The sequence below is a fragment of the Dendropsophus ebraccatus genome, chromosome 2 (genome assembly GCF_027789765.1).
Source record: "Dendropsophus ebraccatus isolate aDenEbr1 chromosome 2, aDenEbr1.pat, whole genome shotgun sequence".
NCBI classification, from domain to species: domain Eukaryota; kingdom Metazoa; phylum Chordata; class Amphibia; order Anura; family Hylidae; genus Dendropsophus; species Dendropsophus ebraccatus.
Window position 1 is genome coordinate 129,668,818 of NC_091455.1, and position 19,193 is coordinate 129,688,010.

The 19,193-nt window shown below is 41.0% G+C and overlaps 1 protein-coding gene across 1 annotated transcript in view; it reads left to right on the top strand.

The window, feature by feature from the left end:
• LOC138783525 (collagen alpha-4(VI) chain-like) overlaps window positions 1-18,892 on the top strand; it is a 167,527-nt gene extending 148,635 nt beyond the window's left edge. The window contains exons 42-44 of the mRNA XM_069958328.1: window positions 899-1,075; window positions 11,687-11,725; window positions 15,629-18,892. Coding sequence (XP_069814429.1) covers window positions 899-1,075; window positions 11,687-11,725; window positions 15,629-15,795 — 383 coding nt within the window. The 3' untranslated portion in view covers window positions 15,796-18,892. The remainder of the gene's footprint in view (window positions 1-898; window positions 1,076-11,686; window positions 11,726-15,628) is intronic.
• The last annotated feature ends 301 nt before the right edge of the window (window positions 18,893-19,193 follow it).

Below are 19,193 nucleotides of genomic sequence, written 5' to 3' on the forward strand. Positions count from 1 at the left end.
CTGGTACAGAGAAATACATATAACAGTTTAACATAAGACATATTAACTCCTAGAATATATAATAAAACACTTGTGGACAGGTGTCATCCTCAGCCCAGCCACAGGAATTGCGCTCTGGTGTACTACACATGCACAAATAAGCATTGCAGTCAACCACTGGCTGTAGATGGTCACTAGTAGTTGGTTGTGTGGGACAAATGTCTGTATCAGGAGGAACCAGAAAGTGCAAGGACAAGTGAAATCGGAAAAAAATCAGATTGGAAGGTTAGGTGAGAGAGATTTCTTTTAGTATTTCACACCATTCAGAGCCAATTTTTAACATTTTGGCCTGAAAACTTAAAGGGGAACATTTAGCAGGTTCGTTTAACTCTCTACATGATGATCGTGCCGTTGTTCTTTTTGTCTCTGTGGGCCTCCCCGTTTTTGTTCAGTGACACCTTCCCAATGCATATTCATGTATCTATAGTAAGGTCACTCAGGAAGTGCTGATAGTTCCCCTTTAAGTGCTAGTTTTAGTGCAAATATAATAGTGTTAAAACAGTATAGTCATTGTTCATGGCAACCAATCAGATTCAACTTGTAAAGTGGTTTCCCATAGCAACCAATCATATTCCACCTTCCTCCTAATATTTGTATGAATAGATGGTGCTGTAGGGTATATTATTAGATCTGCATTCATTATTTATTGCGTGTTTTGTGTCACAAAACACTAAGCATTTTGTGTATGCTCTTGATGCAAATCATTGCTATTATTTGATTATATACAGTATGTGGTTTATGTATTGCTAAATGATGCTTGTAGCATATAAAATTTTGCGTTTTTACTTAACTATCCATGAAACCAAATAAAATGACTAAATACAAAAAAAGGGACCTGTGTTTATCTTGTCTGTTTTAGTTGCAGACAATTGCTTGTTGGATGTTGATCATGGCACAACGTGCAGGGATGTCCAGCGAATGTGGTACTATATAAAAGATATTGATGCATGCTCCCAGTTCTGGTATGGAGGTTGTGACGGCAATGGAAACAGATTTAGCACCGAGAATGAGTGTCTACAAGAATGCTCTTCCAAACGTAAGTAGTATTTAATCTGAAAAATATTTACTGTAGGTGAAGTTAAAAATAGCTGTACTCTTTAGGTTAAATGCTGATTGAAAGTCTAAAAACATATATGTAACAGGACATTTATGCTTTTATATTTTTTATCATAAAAAAGTCAAATGAGAACTGTTTAAACTTGGAAAGAAAATACATTGAACAAACTCCACATTGAAATCCAAACAATATAAGCCAGTGTGGAGCTAAACTGTTCTGTGGAAAGTACACATCCAACAGGTTTCCTTTCCAGCTGTATATCTGGATGCTATTATAAAGCATTGACCCTTTTTCTTAACATTAGATCAGTTTCAGAGAATTTGTATTTGTTTCTATGTACTTGTCTGTAAGTTTTCATATGGCCCAGTCTTATCAGATGTCCATGTTTGGTGCCATGATCTTACTCACTTTCTCTAGAATATTACAGTAGACCTCAAATATTTCTTCTTGCTTAACCCTTTAAGGACGTGGCCCATTTTCGTTTTTACGTTTTCGGTTTTTCCTCCTTGTGTTTAAAAGGTCATAGCACTTGCATTTTTCCACCTAGAAACCCACATGACCCCTTATTTTTTGCGTCACTAATTGTACTTTGCAATTACACGCTGAATTTTTGCATAAAGTACACTGCGAAACCAGAAAAAAATTCAAAGTGTGGTGAAATTGAAAAAAAAAACGCATTTCTTTTATTTAGGGGAAATGTGTTTTTACGCCATTCGCCCTGGGGTAAAACTGACTTGTTATGCATGTTCCTCAAGTTGTTACGATTAAAACGATATATAACATGTATAACTTATATTGTATCTGATGGCCTGTAAAAAATTCAAACCGTTGTTAACCAATATAGGTTTCTTAAAATCGCTCCATTCCCAGGCTTATAGCGCTTTTATCCTTTGGTCTATGGGGCTGTGTGAGGTGTCATTTTTTGCGCCATGATGTGATCTTTCTATCGGTACCTTGATTGCCCATATACGTCTTTTTGATCGCTTTTTATAAAATTTTTTCTGGATTTGATGCGACCAAAAATGCGCAATTTTGCACTTTGGGATTTTTTTGCGCTGACGCCGTTTACCGTACGAGATCAGGAATGTGATTAATTAATAGTTCGGGCGATTGCAAACATGTTTATTTATTTATTTATTTGTTTACTTTTATTTAAAACCTGGGAAAAGGGGGGTGATTCAGACTTTTATTAGGGGAGGGGGCTTTTTACTATTAACAACACTTTTTTTTTTTTTTTTACACATATACTAGAAGCCCCCCTGGGGGACTTCTAGTATATACACTTGGATCTCTCATTGAGATCTCTGCCGCATAGATATGCTGCAGAGATCCATGAGATCGGCACTCGTTTGCTTTCGGCTGCTGCAGCCGAAAACGAACGAGTGCCGAGCCGAGGACGGCGCCATCTTGGACGCGTCCCCGGCCGGCATCAGTAACGGAGATCGCTCCTCCGGGACAAGGTACCGGAGGAGCGATCTCCCCCACTAGACCCCAGGGAAATGTTGCCTCCGGTAATCGGAGGCAGCTGTCAACTTTGACAGCTGCCTCCGATTAGCTAATTAGCGGGCACGGCGATCAGACCGTGCCCGCTAATAGCAGCGGTCCCGGGCTACTCGCGGCACCCGGGATCGCGGCACTTCAAAGCGGGGCCGCCGCGCGGCCCCGCTTTGAAGTGCAAGTGAGGACATATGACGTAGGGGTACGTCATATGTCCTTAAGAGGTTTTAACCTCTTAAGGACATAGGACGTACCGGTACGTCCTATGTCCTCACTTGCACTTCAAAGCGGGGCCGCGCGGCGGCCCCGCTTTGAAGTGCCGCGAGCCCGGGTGCCGCGTGTAGCCCGGGACCGCCGCTATTAGCGGGCACGGTCTGATCGCCGTGCCCGCTAATTAGCTAATCGGAGGCAGCTGTCAAAGTTGACAGCTGCCTCCGATTACCGGAGGCAACGTTTCCCTGGTGTCTAGTGGGGGAGATCGCTCCTCCGGGACCTTGTCCCGGAGGAGCGATCTCCGTTACTGATGCCGGCCGGGGACGCGTCCAAGATGGCGCCGTCCTCGGCTCGGCACTCGTTTGTTTTCGGCTGCAGCAGCCGAAAGCAAACGAGTGCCGATCTCATGGATCTCTGCAGCATATCTATGCTGCAGAGATCTCAATGAGAGATCACAGTGTATATACTAGAAGTCCCCCAGGGGGGCTTCTAGTATATGTGTAAAAAAAAAAAAAAAAAGTGTTGTTAATAGTAAAAAGCCCCCTCCCCTAATAAAAGTCTGAATCACCCCCCTTTTCCCAGGTTTTAAATAAAAGTAAACAAATAAATAAATAAATAAACATGTTTGCTATCGCCGCGTGCGTAATCGCCCGAACTATTAATTAATCACATTCCTGATCTCGTACGGTAAACGGCGTCAGCGCAAAAAAACCCAAAGTGCAAAATTGCGCATTTTTGGTCGCATCAAATCCAGAAAAAATGTAATAAAAAGCGACCAAAAAGACGTATATGGGCAATCAAGGTACTGATAGAAAGATCAAATCATGGCGCAAAAAATGACACCTCGCACAGCCCCATCGACCAAAGGATAAAAGCGCTATAAGCCTGGGAATGGAGCGATTTTAAGGAACGTATATTGGTTAACAACGGTTTGAATTTTTTACAGGCCATCAGATACAATATAAGTTATACATGTTATATATCGTTTTAATCGTAACGACTTGAGGAACATGCATAACAAGTCAGTTTTACCCCAGGGTGAATGGCGTAAAAACACATTTCCCCCAAATAAAAGAAATGCGTTTTTTTTTTCAATTTCACCACACTTCGAATTTTTTTCTGGTTTCGCAGTGTACTTTATGCAAAAATTCAGCCTGTAATTGCAAAGTACAATTAGTGACGCAAAAAATAAGGGGTCATGTGGGTTTCTAGGTGGAAAAATGCAAGTGCTATGACCTTTTAAACACAAGGAGGAAAAACCGAAAACGTAAAAACGAAAATGGGCCATGTCCTTAACCCTTTAAGGACATGGCCCATTTTCGTTTTTACGTTTTCGTAACATGTTTATTTATTTATTTATTTGTTTACTTTTATTTAAAACCTGGGGAAAGGGGGGTGATTCAGACTTTTATTAGGGGAGGGGGATTTTTACTATTAACAACACGTTTTTTTTTTTTTTTACACATATACTAGAAGCCCCCCTGGGGGACTTCTAGTATATACACTTTGATCTCTCATAGAGATCTCTGCAGCATAGATATGCTGCAGAGATCCATGAGATCGGCACTCGTTTGCTTTCGGCTGCTGCAGCCGGAAACAAACGAGTGCCGAGCCGGGGGACGGCGCCATCTTGGACGCGTCCCCGGCCGGCATCAGTAACGGAGATCGCTCCTCCGGGACAAGGTCCCGGAGGAGCGATCTCCCCCACTAGACACCAGGGAAAGGTTGCCTCCGGTAATCGTGCCCGCTAATTAGCTAATCGGAGGCAGCTGTCAAAGTTGACAGCTGCCTCCGATTAGCTAATTAGCGGGCACGGCGATCGGACCGTGCCCGCTAATAGCGGCGGTCCCGGGCTACTCGCGGCACCCGGGATCGCGGCACTTCAAAGCGGGGCCGCCGCGCGGCCCCGCTTTGAAGTGCTAATGAGGACATAGGACGTACCGGTACGTCCTATGTCCTTAAGAGGTTAAAGGGTTAAAGTGTAACTGTCATATTTTTTTTATTGCAGAAATCAATAGTATAAGCGATTTTAAGAAACTCTGTAATAGGTTTTATCAGCCAAAAAAACCTCCTTCTGTACTCAAGAAGCAATCTCCCAGCCTCCCCCCCTGACTTCTTATCTGTGCATTATCAGGCAAACACGTCTTCATTACAGAGAAGCCAGTGAAGACGGGCTCTGCTCTCTTCATTCTATCCTTATGGAGGGGGGAGGGGCTGAAGGAGATGAGGGAGCAGGAAGAGGTGACATGAAGGTCAGGTGTTTGTAGACTCTCTGGGCACCTAAACCGCAGGATTCTGGGGTCAGAAAGGTCAGTGCTTATCTATGAACTTACTGAGAGAAGATTGCAGGGTGTTGTGCTGTGCAGGACTGCTCCGTGCTCATATACTCCTCTCAGCCCCTCCCCTCTCCATAGCCACATAATGGACACAGAAATCCTGCTTCATCTGATGTGAGGGGGGAGGCTGGGAGATTGCTTTTTCAGTCCAGAAGGAAACTCTTTTGGTTTATAAAACCTATTACAGAGTTTCTTAAAATCGCTTGAACTGTTGCTATTTAATGTTTTCAAAAAAATGGCCCTGAAATGACAGTTATGCTTTAAGTATGTTTTGCAGTAACTTTTTAATACTTTTTGGTGATTGTGTATGTTGCCTTCAATTAGAGATGAGCGAAGCAGCAGAAAATTCATTTCACGAGGTTGGCGAATTTTGTGTTGGATTCTAAAATATTTGTGAATTGAATACAAATGAATCTCATTAAAACAGCCAAACTATAGTAGCTACAATAGTGGGACTATTACAGAGTAGCAATTTTTTTCAACAGATGTCAATTGGAAAATGACAATTAAAACAAAATGTAAGTCAGCCAGTCATGCATTCTGCCACTGAGAGCAGTGTCTACCCTCATTGGATGGCTGAACCACATGACCTCGAATCTTAAATACAAGCCTCCCGCCTCTCGACCGCAGATGTGCTTTCAACCGAGTCAGGGAGAGTTCCTCGAGCAGGCAGAGATAGGTTTTAATAGCATCTTGGCTAGGCAGGCTTACTACTGAACCCAAAAGTCCTTTTCAGGGCTAATATCCATCGAAAAAGTCATCTCTTCTCAGTTCTAAGAAATAGAATGCAGCAGAAGCATCAGCTGTATTCATTCCAGTACCCTGTGTGTACAATTGACTTATAGTGTCCCTGGTTTAGCCCACTAAGGGCACGTTAACGTTATACCTATTGTGCCAGTTACCCAGTTAAAGGCACGTGATACCTTGTGTGCTAGTTACCCAGTAAAAGGCACGTGATACCTACTTGTGTGCCAGTTACCCAGTAAAAGGCAGGTGATACGCAGTGTGCCATTTGCCCAGTAAAAGGCACATGATACCCAGTGTGCCAATCTCTGCTCTGCTGCGGCTGTTCGTACAGCGTAATGCGTGATACGCGCGAATCACATGACACTCTACGGACGCACATTGGAATCATGTATGTAACGCTGCACAAGAAATACGAAGGAAATGTGTGAACATTGTGAACAAAACGTTCGTAAAGCTTTCGCAAATATTTTTCATTCGCAACTGCGGAGAGTGGCATTATACTGCGATTTTGGGGTGTTGGGTGCACCCAGGCATGCTCCCCCTGATGTCACAGTGTCATTCTGGAGGTGTTCGCATCGTTAGGGAGGTTTCATGGGGGACTTGGTGACCTCCAAGTGGTCGAATTTGGATTTCTAAGTGCAAAGAATTTCTTCCCTATAGACAGGGATGTATTAACAGCTGCAGCTGCCCTAGACACTAAACCTGAAGACGCCCCATCTACACGCACCTATTGGCGATACCAGACCTGACCAATACCACCATACCCCCCACCCCCCTGGAAAAGACACCAGATTTACTGGCAAGTCTGAACGGGAGGAGGGAAACTAAAAACTAAAAAAAAATGTTTTTTTCTGTTCCCCTGCTCCCTGGTGCTGCCCCCCTGCAAGGTGCTGCCCTAGGCTCTTTCTGTTATTCTCTCCCTGCTCTAACTGCCTGCTGCAGCCTGCTCTCCACTACACACCCAGCTAACTGCACACCTCCAGAAAGTACAGTAGCTCAGCCTGTATAGAGGTTGAGCTGCTGATATCACAGAGGGGCGTGCAGCTGATTGGACAGGCACAAGGGTTTATGGTTAATCCCTTTCACCCACCCAGTGATAGTACTGCAAGCTAACATGTGCGGCTGCCATTGCAGCCGCCATGTTTAGCGAATTTGGAACGAATCGCTGTGAATTCACTTTGCTCATCTCTACCTATAATGATTCTGTCCATGCCGTTTTAGAAATCCACCCTTCCTAGCAGGCATGTGCATACTGTTATCCGTCCTTTCTGCACTTATGCACAATTAGAACTAGGGGGTGGGGGTGGTTTTAGACTATAGATAGACAATGAAGCTATGCTTTCCTTTATAGTCATTTATCTCTAAACAAATACTGTACTGCATGGTATATGTAAATGTGGTTCATTATATTGCATACAGTGGCATATGCTCTACATTTAGCACATATATTGGGAGATCTTATTGATGTGCTAAACATTTAAGGAAACCAATCAGCATGATTGTGCTGATATGGTTCCTTGCAGCAGTGTATAGAGCTACTGTGCAGCTTGTGGCACGTACCTAGCTTTGCAGAGGATAAAAAGATGTTAAAGAGTCACTGTCGTATTTTATTTTATTTTTTTGCAGAAATCAATAGTCCAGGCGATTTTAAGAAACTTTGTAATTGGGTTTATTAGCCAAATCTGCCATTATCTGCATGTAAAAAGCCTTTTCCCAGGTCCCCCCCTCCTTCCTCTTTTTCATCCACTCTGAAAAATCAGAAAATTGTGACTTGTTGCAGGAGATGTCCCCTGTCTGTTCTAGGGAGAGGGGAGGGGGGAGGAGGAAGGAGGGAGTTAGCCGGCAGCAGAAAGCAGATAACAGAGGATTACAGGCACGGAGCTGGGTGACAGCTGTAATCTGAGCTCAGACAGGTCACTGGTGACTGTCACAGGAGATATCCCGTGAGGGATTTGTAGATTAACTCTTTGTTGTCCTGTTTTGGTCTTTTCTTTAGCTCTCTCCATAGGAGAACAATGAAGACAGGGGGGAGAGCTTCAAACTGCTTTTTCATGATAAAAATGCATTTTTCGGATAATAAACCCAATTACAAAGTTTCTTAAAATCGCCTGGACTATTGATTTCTGCAAAAAAAAAAAATTCACGACAGTGACACCTTAAATCAAGTCGCATGAGGCCAGGAGAGGGGCGACAACTAGTCATCTGGTTGGGGAGCCGCCAGGGGCTAGTCACTGCTCTCTCCCTGTCAGCGCACAGTGTGGGGATGATTGACCGGCAGAGACCTGTTACATATTCATCTAGAAGAAGTAACGTTATTGCTATATTTATGTACAATCACACTACTAAATGACTTATAGAAAATATGTATCAATATTACTAGCAATGACAGCGAGATGTATTATGAGCTCTACTACCATATTCTTGTGGGTAACGTAACTTTGTGGTCTTTTTTTAAATGTGTCAAGTATGTTAATATTTTAATTATGTGCACATGAGTTCTGTGTCAGACACTTCCTTTTAAAGAACACGTCATAAAGTATCTTTACGCCAAAACGCATCCACACGTTTGTTTTGTAACTGTCCCGGTTTTTGAATCAAGGCAAGATTTTATTCTGCATTGGTGCTGGAAAACTGTTTTTGGACTTTGCTTTGAGTATATTGTGCACTGGCAGATATATGTCAGTGGATTCAGTGGGCTTTTTGTTTACTGCCAGAAAACATGCTAGTAAAAGTGAGCACAAGAAGGAGGAAAGGGGTCATTCTATTCTTCCTCTACATGTACAACAGCTCATTTTAAAGTCACCAGAAGTGACAGGTACTTTAATTGCATTTTCTGTTGTACTATTTTAGAGAAGTCTTATATTTTTCAGCTCAAGAACTCACATAATTGATTCTGCTTAACCTCCAAAATCCCCACATGATGGCTTACTCTAAAGATAGAACATTCATGTTATAATACAAGTGAAGCCGTTTAAAAGGCTTATCCATCTTATAAAGAGGCATATTTCTGACAATACATGGGATTTAAACCGTAACTGTCATTTCAGGGTCATTTTTCTGAAAACATTAAATATCAACAGTACAAGCGATTTTAAGAAACTCTGTAATCGGTTTTATGTACTAAAAGAGTTTCCTTCTGTACTGAAAAAGCAATCTCCCAGCCTCCCCCCTCACATCAGATGAAGCAGGATTTCTGTCTCCATTATGTGGCTATGGAGAGGGGAGGGGCTGTTAGGAGTGACTGAGCACGGAGCAGTCCTGCACAGCACAACAACATGCAATCTTCTCTCAGTAAGTTCATAGATAAGCACTGACCTTTCTGACACCTGAATTTAGCGTTTTAGGTGCCCAGAGAGTCTACAAACACCTGACCTTCATGTCACCTCTTCCTGCTCCCTCATCTCCCTTTGCCCCTCCCCCCTTCATAGGCTTACAATGGAGAGAGCAGAGCCCGTCTTCACTGGCTTTTCTGTAATGAAGACGTGTTTTCCTGATAATGCACAGATAAGAAGTCAGGGGGGAGGCTGGGAGATTGCTTCTTGAGTACAGAAGGAGGCTTTTTTGGCTGATGAAACCTATTACAGTGTTTCTTAAAATCGCTTATACTACTGATTTCTGCAATAAAAAAAAACATGACAGTTACGCTTTAAGGATTGGTACCGATGCAAGCTGTTTGCTGTGTAGGAATTAGTGATGAGCGAACATCCTGATGTTCGGATCAGGAATACAAAAAAAATTATTATGATCGGTTCGTGTTCGCTGAACATTCACGAACAAATAACAAAAGTGCAGTAGAAGCGTACGTTTCGGTCTACACTCATGCGTACCAATTTTAGGATATGTTCACACTACGTAAAATAATAGCCATTGTTTTCACTGGCCGGACTTTTGCAACCAAAACTACGCCCGTAGATTTACGATTGTACGGGCTAGTCTTTAAACTACGGCCGTTGTTTAATTTTGATTCCTAGCATGTTTATAAATGGGATGAAACAGGTCATTTACTTTAAATACTGCGGAAAATTTTTTACATCAAAATCAAGTTTAATTCGGCAGATATAAGTTTTACGTTTGCGGCCGCATTGAAATCCACGGCAGTTGTTGCAGTATTACCAGCCGGAAATAGTTGACATGTTTATTTTTCACGGGGCCGTATAAACAACGGCCGTTATCTGATACGTAGTGGGAATTCAACGGCCGTAGTTACATTGCATTGCAGTCATTATAGGGAACCTCAAAACAACAGCCGTAGTTTTGCGGCGCGGACAATGGCCGTTATATTACGTAGTGTGAACATAGCCTTAAAGTGCAAAGTGTAATTAACGCAATGTTGCGTACATTTCGGTCTAGAGTTACGCACATGCATTCAGATTATCAGATGCAAAGCGTAAATTATGCAGTTGCGTAGGTTTCGGTTTACGCACATCAGACAGATTATCAGGTGCAAGGCGTAGATTACGCTGTTGCATATGTTTAGGTTTTGAGTTACGCACATGCATTCAGATTATCCGGTGCAAAGCGTTAATTACGCAGTTGCGTAGGTTTCGGTCTACGCACATCAGACAGATTATCAAGTAAAAGGCGTAGATTACGCTGTTGCATATGTTTAGGTCTTGAGTTACGCACATGCGCACAGATTATCCGGTGCAAAGTGTATATTGCGCCGTTGCATGTGTTTCGGTCTAGAGTTACACACATGCCTACAGATTATCAGGTGCAAAGTGTCAATTGTGCAGATGCGTTATGTTCCAATATGTTTGAAAACTATCTTTATCACCATTCCAATCATCGAACAAATCGTTAACGATCAGCAAACACGAACAATTAGTGTCATGTATGTACGAACATTTACAAACATGTTCGCTCATCACTAGTAGGAATAAAGCAACTGGAAGAAGAGACAGAGCAAAACAATTACTATAATGTCTTTCTTCTCATTCTCAGGATCAGTGGGGGACCCAAAGGCCAGAACTCCACCTGTCATAAATTTATAGCATATCTGAGCTATATGCTATGATATTATATTATGTGTTATTATATTATGTGTTACCCTTCAACTTATATGGTGATTCTCATTTTTCTCTCTCTTACGTTCTCTCTCTTTTTCTTCTCTGTATCTTCTTTCAGTTGTGGAGTTTCTTCTGGAGTGAAATCTGTAAAGGCCCTATTACATGGGCCGATTCAGAGAAGCCAGCGAGCGCCAACTTGTCAGTCTGTTGAAAGACAATGATCAGCTGAGGCTGGGTTCACACTGCGTTTTTGCAATCCGTTTTTTTCATCCGTTTTTTTGCAAAAAAATGATGAAAAACGGATGAAAAAACTGATGCATTTGTGTGCATCCGCTTTGATTTGTTTTTCCATTGATTTCCATTATAAAAAAACGGATCAAAACGGATCCGTTTCGATCTGTTTTTTTTTTTTTTATGGAAGTCAATGGAAAAACGGAGCAAAACGGATGCACACAAATGCATCCGTTTTTTTCATCTGTTTTTTTTTTGCAAAAAGAACGATTGAAAAAATTGATTGCAAAAACGCAGTGTGAACCCAGCCTGACATTGTGCATGTCAGCTGATCGTTGTCTTCAATAACACAAAGCAGTAATCAGCTGTAACGGCCTATATCAGCTGAATACTGCCAATAATCGCTGTAATAGGGCCTTAAGGTACTCTTTGAAAGAAGCCCAGTAAAAATTGTATCTTTGTTTCTTTAGAATACATTATGTATTTATGTGCATTTTAGAAATTATATTTTAACTTTATCTGTTCCATTACTTATACATAGTTTTTTTTACAAACAGGTCAAAGCACAAATGAGGGATTACAAGTGCGCAATAAAGGTACGCTCTTATATATGTTGATATATTTATATATGTATTTAACTTTATAGTGTACTTGGGACAAAAAAGTTAACATGTCAAAAGAGACTATTTAGACCCCCAACAGATCATGAGAACTTAAACCATGCTTAAAAGGCCATATCGCTTGCATTTTTTCTACCTACAGACCCCCATGAGCCCTTATTTTCTGTGCCACTGTTTGTACTTTGCAATGACAGACTTAATTTTTGCATAAAATATACTGCAAAAGCAGAAAAGATTATATGTGCAGTAAAATTAAAAATAAAACACAATTTTTTTTTATTTTGGGGGTTTTGTGTTTATGCCATTCGCCCTATGGTAAAACCGCCATGTTATATCCATGTTATGCCCTCAAATCAGTATGATTAAAATGATATGTAAGTTTTATAAAATGTATTTTATAAAAAATTTTAAACCTTGAAAAAAAAAAAGTTCTTTAAAATTGCTTTATGACCATGCTTATAACGCTTTTATTTTTTGGTCTTTGGGGCTTTGTAATGTCTCCATTTTTGCACCATGATCTGTGGTTTCTATCGGTACCTTCTTTGCGTATATATACAACTTTTTGAACGCTTTTTACAGCTGCATTGAAATGGCTTATTAGCAGGCACGTCGATTGGACCATGCCCGCTACATGCCGGGGCCCCAGGCTACTGATAGCAGCCGGGAGCACAGTGGTTCCCCCCTGAAGCCCCCTAGTGGTGCCAGGATGTACATTTATGTCCTGGGTCGTCAAGAGGTTAAAACAATTATTTTGAAATAACGACAGTACAGAAACATAACAAAAACTATATAACTATACAATTATGGGTATGCAGTGCCCTGCAGCTTGTTCATCTTCTTCTCAGGGAGAGAACAGGTTAAGTTCTCATGATCTAAAACTATATTAGGGTCTCTGACCAATAATTACCAAATAGGGTTAACTCCATGTAACCAAAACCAAAGAAAAAACCCTAAATCACATGCAAATCATATGCCAAAGCTATTTTCCAAAATGTCAATACTTTATTATTTTATAAATCCCAAACCTATCCCATAAAATTTACATATACACATTAGACACTTAAAAACATGGTGCAGGGGACCATACAGATATCAAACATATTACAATACAACAACAAAAAAAAAAAAAAAAAAAGGGGAAAGAAAATATAACGGTTTAACAAATAATGGGGATTCCAAATGGCTAGAATCTAATATTTAAAGTGCAATGTGCAACCCATATACATCCGACCTAGTACTGAGTATGGAAAAAAGTATATCTATACATCACATGGCTGAAATTGCCACCAATGAATTAGTTAAACCTCAGACCACTGTCAAACACATGGAATCCCAATCCCCTTATGTTGCGGCCCCTGCACCTCACCCTCCAACGCGTTTCGTAGACCTTTCTCAAGGAGTGGTGAGATGTGCAGAGTTGGGCACACTTATATATCCAGTGTTGTCATATAACAGCCTATAATCTGCCGCGATTATAATTACCGGGCGCCCAGACGCCATGCCGCCCCCCTCCGCCGAGACCACGCCCGCCACGAGGCCGCATCACCGAGGACGCACGGCGTGCGCCATCAGCGGTGCGAGCGTCGGACCGGAAGTCGCCACGGCGGAGGGAGCGCGTGCGCACCGGAGCGCTCAATCACAGCGGCCATATTAGAAAAGGGAAAACAACTCCGGAATTGCCCAAAACATGTCACAATGGAGAATTAACTCATATACTAGATATATCAATAAGATAATCTCCATTCCAGAGGGGATTGGGATTCCATGTGTTTGACAGTGGTCTGAGGTTTAACTAATTCATTGGTGGCAATTTCAGCCATGTGATGTATAGATATACTTTTTTCCATACTCAGTACTAGGTCGGATGTATATGGGTTGCACATTGCACTTTAAATATTAGATTCTAGCCATTTGGAATCCCCATTATTTGTTAAACCATTATATTTTCTTTCCCCTTTTTTTTGTTGTTGTATTGTAATATGTTTGATATCTGTATGGTCCCCTGCACCATGTTTTTAAGTGTCTAATGTGTATATGTAAATTTTATGGGATAGGTTTGGGATTTATAAAATAATAAAGTATTGACATTTTGGAAAATAGCTTTGGCATATGATTTGCATGTGATTTAGGGTTTTTTCTTTGGTTTTGGTTACATGGAGTTAACCCTATTTGGTAATTATTGGTCAGAGACCCTAATATAGTTTTAGATCATGAGAACTTAACCTGTTCTCTCCCTGAGAAGAAGATGAACAAGCTGCAGGGCACTGCATACCCATAATTGTATAGTTATATAGTTTTTGTTATGTTTCTGTACTGTCGTTATTTCAAAATAATTGTTTTAACCTCTTGACGACCCAGGACATAAATGTACATCCTGGCACCACTAGGGGGCTTCAGGGGGGAACCACTGTGCTCCCGGCTGCTATCAGTAGCCTGGGGCCCCGGCATGTAGCGGGCATGGTCCAATCGACGTGCCTGCTAATAAGCCATTTCAATGCAGCTGTAAAAAGCGTTCAAAAAGTTGTATATATACGCAAAGAAGGTACCGATAGATACCACAGATCATGGTGCAAAAATGGAGACATTACAAAGCCCCAAAGACCAAAAAATAAAAGCGTTATAAGCATGGTCATAAAGCAATTTTAAAGAACTTTTTTTTTTTCAAGGTTTAAAATTTTTTATAAAATACATTTTATAAAACTTACATATCATTTTAATCATACTGATTTGAGGGCATAACATGGATATAACATGGCGGTTTTACCATAGGGCGAATGGCATAAACACAAAACCCCCAAAATAAAAAAAAATTGTGTTTTATTTTTAATTTTACTGCACATATAATCTTTTCTGCTTTTGCAGTATATTTTATGCAAAAATTAAGTCTGTCATTGCAAAGTACAAACAGTGGCACAGAAAATAAGGGCTCATGGGGGTCTGTAGGTAGAAAAAATGCAAGCGATATGGCATTTTAAGCATGTGGATGAAAGAACAAAAGCGAAAAAATTAAAATTGGCCTGGTCTTCAAAAGGTTAAAACAACAGCAATTATTTGCCATTAAAGTGTACTTGTTGTATATTTTTTTTTTTTTTTTGCAGAAATAAACAGAACAGGCGATTTTAAGAAACTTTGTAATTGGGTTTATTAGCGGAAAAATGCATTTGTATCATGAGAAAGCAGTTTGAAGCTCTCCCCCCACCTTCATTGTTCTCTATGGAGAGGGGAGGGGTGGAGGGAGATGAGGCACCAAAACAGGACAACAAAGAGTTAATTTACAGCTACATCACCGGGCTATCTCCTCTGAAGTCAGCACTGACCTCTCTGACCTCTGAATACTGGCTTTCGCACAGGTCCCGCTGTGTTATCCTTTGTTCTCTGCTCTCTGCTTCTGACTAATCTACCTCCTCCCCCCTCCCCCCTCCCCTCTCCATAGAACAGACAGGGGCATGTCTGATGCAACAAGATGTGATTTCCTGATAATGAGCAGTGAATGAGAGAGAGGAGGGAGGGGGGATCGGACCTAAGAAAATTCTTTTTGAAAACAGATAATGCCATATTTGCCTAATAAACCCAATTACAAAGTTTCTTAAAATCACCCGGACTATTGATTTCTGCCAATAATAATAATAATACGACACTATAACTGGTGGCTATCCACTAAATTTCAACATTGTGTGAACATAGCCTTTCTGTGTTTTCAATCCACTCTTGGTTTTGGTTGCAAAATACTGAGCAAAAATTCTTTGTAGGAACAAAGCCTTAGGTAGGGATTTGTTGCTGTGTTTTAAAAACGAATAGTCTAAAAAAATAAAACCACTGTTATCCACCTTAAATATTGGTAAAATATCCTATAAAGTGTGACTTTTTTTTCTCTCTCAGATATCTGCACACTAAATAAAGAAGAAGGCGATTGCCAAGATTATGCACTAAAGTGGTGGTATGATGCAGACCGAAATGAGTGTGACCAGTTCTGGTATGGAGGCTGCGGAGGAAATAAAAATCGATTTGAAACTCAAGAGCAGTGTATGGTCGCCTGTTCTTCTTGAGGTGGTTTGGTACTGTGCGCTTAGGTGCCATCAAGAAATCCTTCAGAATGCTATGTGCTCCTGCATTAGTACTGTCAATAAACTAGATTAAAGGAGTACCAAAGTACATTTGTAAAATTCATCGCTAAACATGTGTGTGTAGTTTTTCTTTTTTATTTAAAATTACAAAATTGAAAAAGTTAAATGTTGAGTCACTTTAAACTGCACTTTTTGTTGTTATACTGTACCTCAAAGATTTACTCATCCATTTGGTATCTACAGAAGGATCATTTATTTTAGACAAGGCATTTTATTGTGTGGCAATGTGAATCTTAATGGAATTCCTATTGTGGAAATGTGTTATGTGTAAACTGGTTCTAAAATAAATTCAGGGTCTGCCAACACTGGCCACGTGGCTTCTGTTTTTACAGGATCCATGACACATATGATGGATCTGTTTTTATATATCATATTCCTATTACTGCATTGATTACAGCAGCAAAAGCAGGGATTTATTACAGGGTTTTCAAGTGTCTTGGGCCTCCACATGGAGATGGTTAATGCCCTTTAGATGTATTCATTTAGCACCCTTTCTATATGCACTACATCACATATTTTGTAAAGGTTGGTTTAAGGATTAGTTATAGTAGTCCTTGCAGGGCCGGGACAAGGAATTTTGGTGCCCTAGGCAGAGAAGGCAAATGGTGCCCCCCAGTGTATAGCCTTCACATACAGTATAGCCTACTGGCTGCCCCCACATAGTGTATAGCAGGGGTCCAGGTCGCCAGTTCACTGTCCCTCAGAGCGGTGGAGGGCCGGACTATATGCTGCTGCTATATCTGGTCTGCAGGGAGCCATTGCCACTGGAGGATGACACTGTCTCTATCCATGAGGAGAAGGTGGAGTGGAAGCTCATACTGCTCATCTGTCTCTGGTCTAGGGGAGAAGCATTGGGGGTGGCTTAGGATGGTGGAGTTGTAGTTCTACCACAGCCACAGAATCATGCTGGGAGTTGTAATTCTGCCACAGCGACACAGGATCATATTGGGAACAGTAGTTTTACCTAAGCCACACAGGAGCATGGTGGGAGTTGTAGTTCTACCACAGCCACACAGGATCCTGCTGGTAGTTGTAGTTCTACCACAGCCACACAGTATAATGCTGGGAGTTGTAGTTCTACCACAGCCACACAGGATCATGCTGAGAGAGTTGTAGTATTACCACAGCCACATAGGACAATGCTGTAAGCTGTAGTATTACCACAGCCCCAAAGGATCATGCTGGAAGTTGTAGTTCTACTATAGCCACACAGGATCATGCTGGGAGTTGTAGTTCTGCCTCAACCACACATAAGCACTAACAAATACACTCCATTAGCACACACATTCCACTAACACACACTCACACACTCCATTAGCGCACACACATACAGATACATATACATATACTCACCCACACAGCAGTAGCAGGGGAGGATGACACTGTCTCATCTGTCTATGTCAGGAGGGGGGCGGGGGTTGGGGCAACTGTCACTATAGTTGTCCCTGCACTTCTCCCCTCTCCTGCTTGGCTCTGGGCATCCTATGACATTGGTCAGAAGTTTATGTTCAGCTTCAGAGCCAAGCAAAAGAGAGTAGGAGAGCAGGTGCTTGCCGCTGCGGGACTGGAGGTGAAAATTGTGCCCCCCGTAATTCAGCAGGAGATGGCGCCCTAGGCCATCGCCTACCCTGACCTACCCTTTGTCCCGGCCCTGAGTCCTTGTAACACGACTTTCGTTCTTAAGGCCTGTTCTCAAATCGTAATTTTTATTTCCAATAACCCAAAGCTGCACTAGGACATTACTGAACATCCTGGTGCTGCTATGGGAGTTCAGAGGAGGGTTGTGCGGCTACATGCAGCCGGGGCCGCAGCTATTATCATAGTTGACAGCTGCATCCTAATACTTTCTGTCCCCTTACCCTGGTGGTCTAGTGGGGGGATCGCTGCATCTGCTTTGGGACGGGTTCTGCGCTGTAATGGAGCTGATTCCGGCTCGGCACTGCAGCCGAAAGCAATAGAGCACAGATCTCATGGATCTATGCAGTATATCTATACTGCATAGATCTCTATGAGAGGCCAGTGTAGTAATACTAGAAGTCCACCAGGGGGACTTCTAGTATGTGTGTAAAAAAAAATAAATATTTTTATTAATACAAAATCCCCTCTCCTAATAAAAGTCAGAATCACCCCCCTTTCCCCATTTTATAAATTAAAATAAAAAATAAACATTTTTGTTATCGCCGCGTGCATAATCGCAAAATTGCGCATTTTTGGTCGCATCAAATCTTGAAAAATTGTAATAAAAAACGATCAAAAAGTTGCATATGCGTAATTAAGGTACCGATAGAAAGAACACTTCATGGCGCAAAAAATAACACCTCACACAGCCCCATAGACCAAAGGATAAAAGCGTTATAAGCATGGTAATAGAGCAATTTTAAAAGGTTAAAATTTTTTGAAAAGCCATCAAATAAAATAAAGGTTAGAGAAGTTAAATATCGTTGTAATTGTAACAACTTGAGGAACATGAATAATAAGTCAGTTTTACCCTAGAGCAAATGGCATAAAAACAAATTATAAAAAAGATTGGGAAAAAAAAATGCAATTTTTTAATCTAATGTTAATTAGTCTAAGGCTAGCACGGTCAAAAAAGTAGTGTCAACAGTACTTTATTGTGCGTAAAAAAAATAAAAAGGCATCCGTTTTGATCCGTTTTTTTTTTTTTAATAATGGAAGTCAATGGAAAAACAGATAAAAAATGGATGCACACAAATGCAGCCGTTTTTTGCAATCCGTTTTTTTAAAAAAACGGATCCGTTAAACGGATGCTGAAAACGCAGGTTGAACCTAGCCTAACCAGGTCCAGGATTCCTTATGGATATAAAGTGCTCCAAATTCCCTTCAAACAACCTTAGTTTTATAGTCTTTTTATCTGTTCAGATATTAATTAAACCTGTTCCAACTTTAGTACTTTTCCATTCTTCTCATACCTTCAAAATTACCAAATCAAACTAAAAGTTCAGTGTGCTTGTTTTCAATGCTGTAGGGAATGGTGCTCAAGAATTTAATATTTGTTTTACAGATAACATTTATAATTGTATTTTTGCATTTATCTGATCTGAATAAAGTATTTTATGAGATTTTCTTTACTTGTTTTTACTTATCATTTTTTTAAATTAATAATAGGGATTTCAAGAGTTTAGGGCCCATTCATCAATGTAATTGAGAACTAATCTGTTTGATCCGTGCTTGTTTACTAAGCCTATTACACAGCTGGAGCAAAGGCTGCACTGACATCATTAGCAATGTCCGTGAAGCCCTGGCCTTTAGTGCAAAATAATGAAGTATATACACATGTCCACACCCCTGGAGCTTCTACC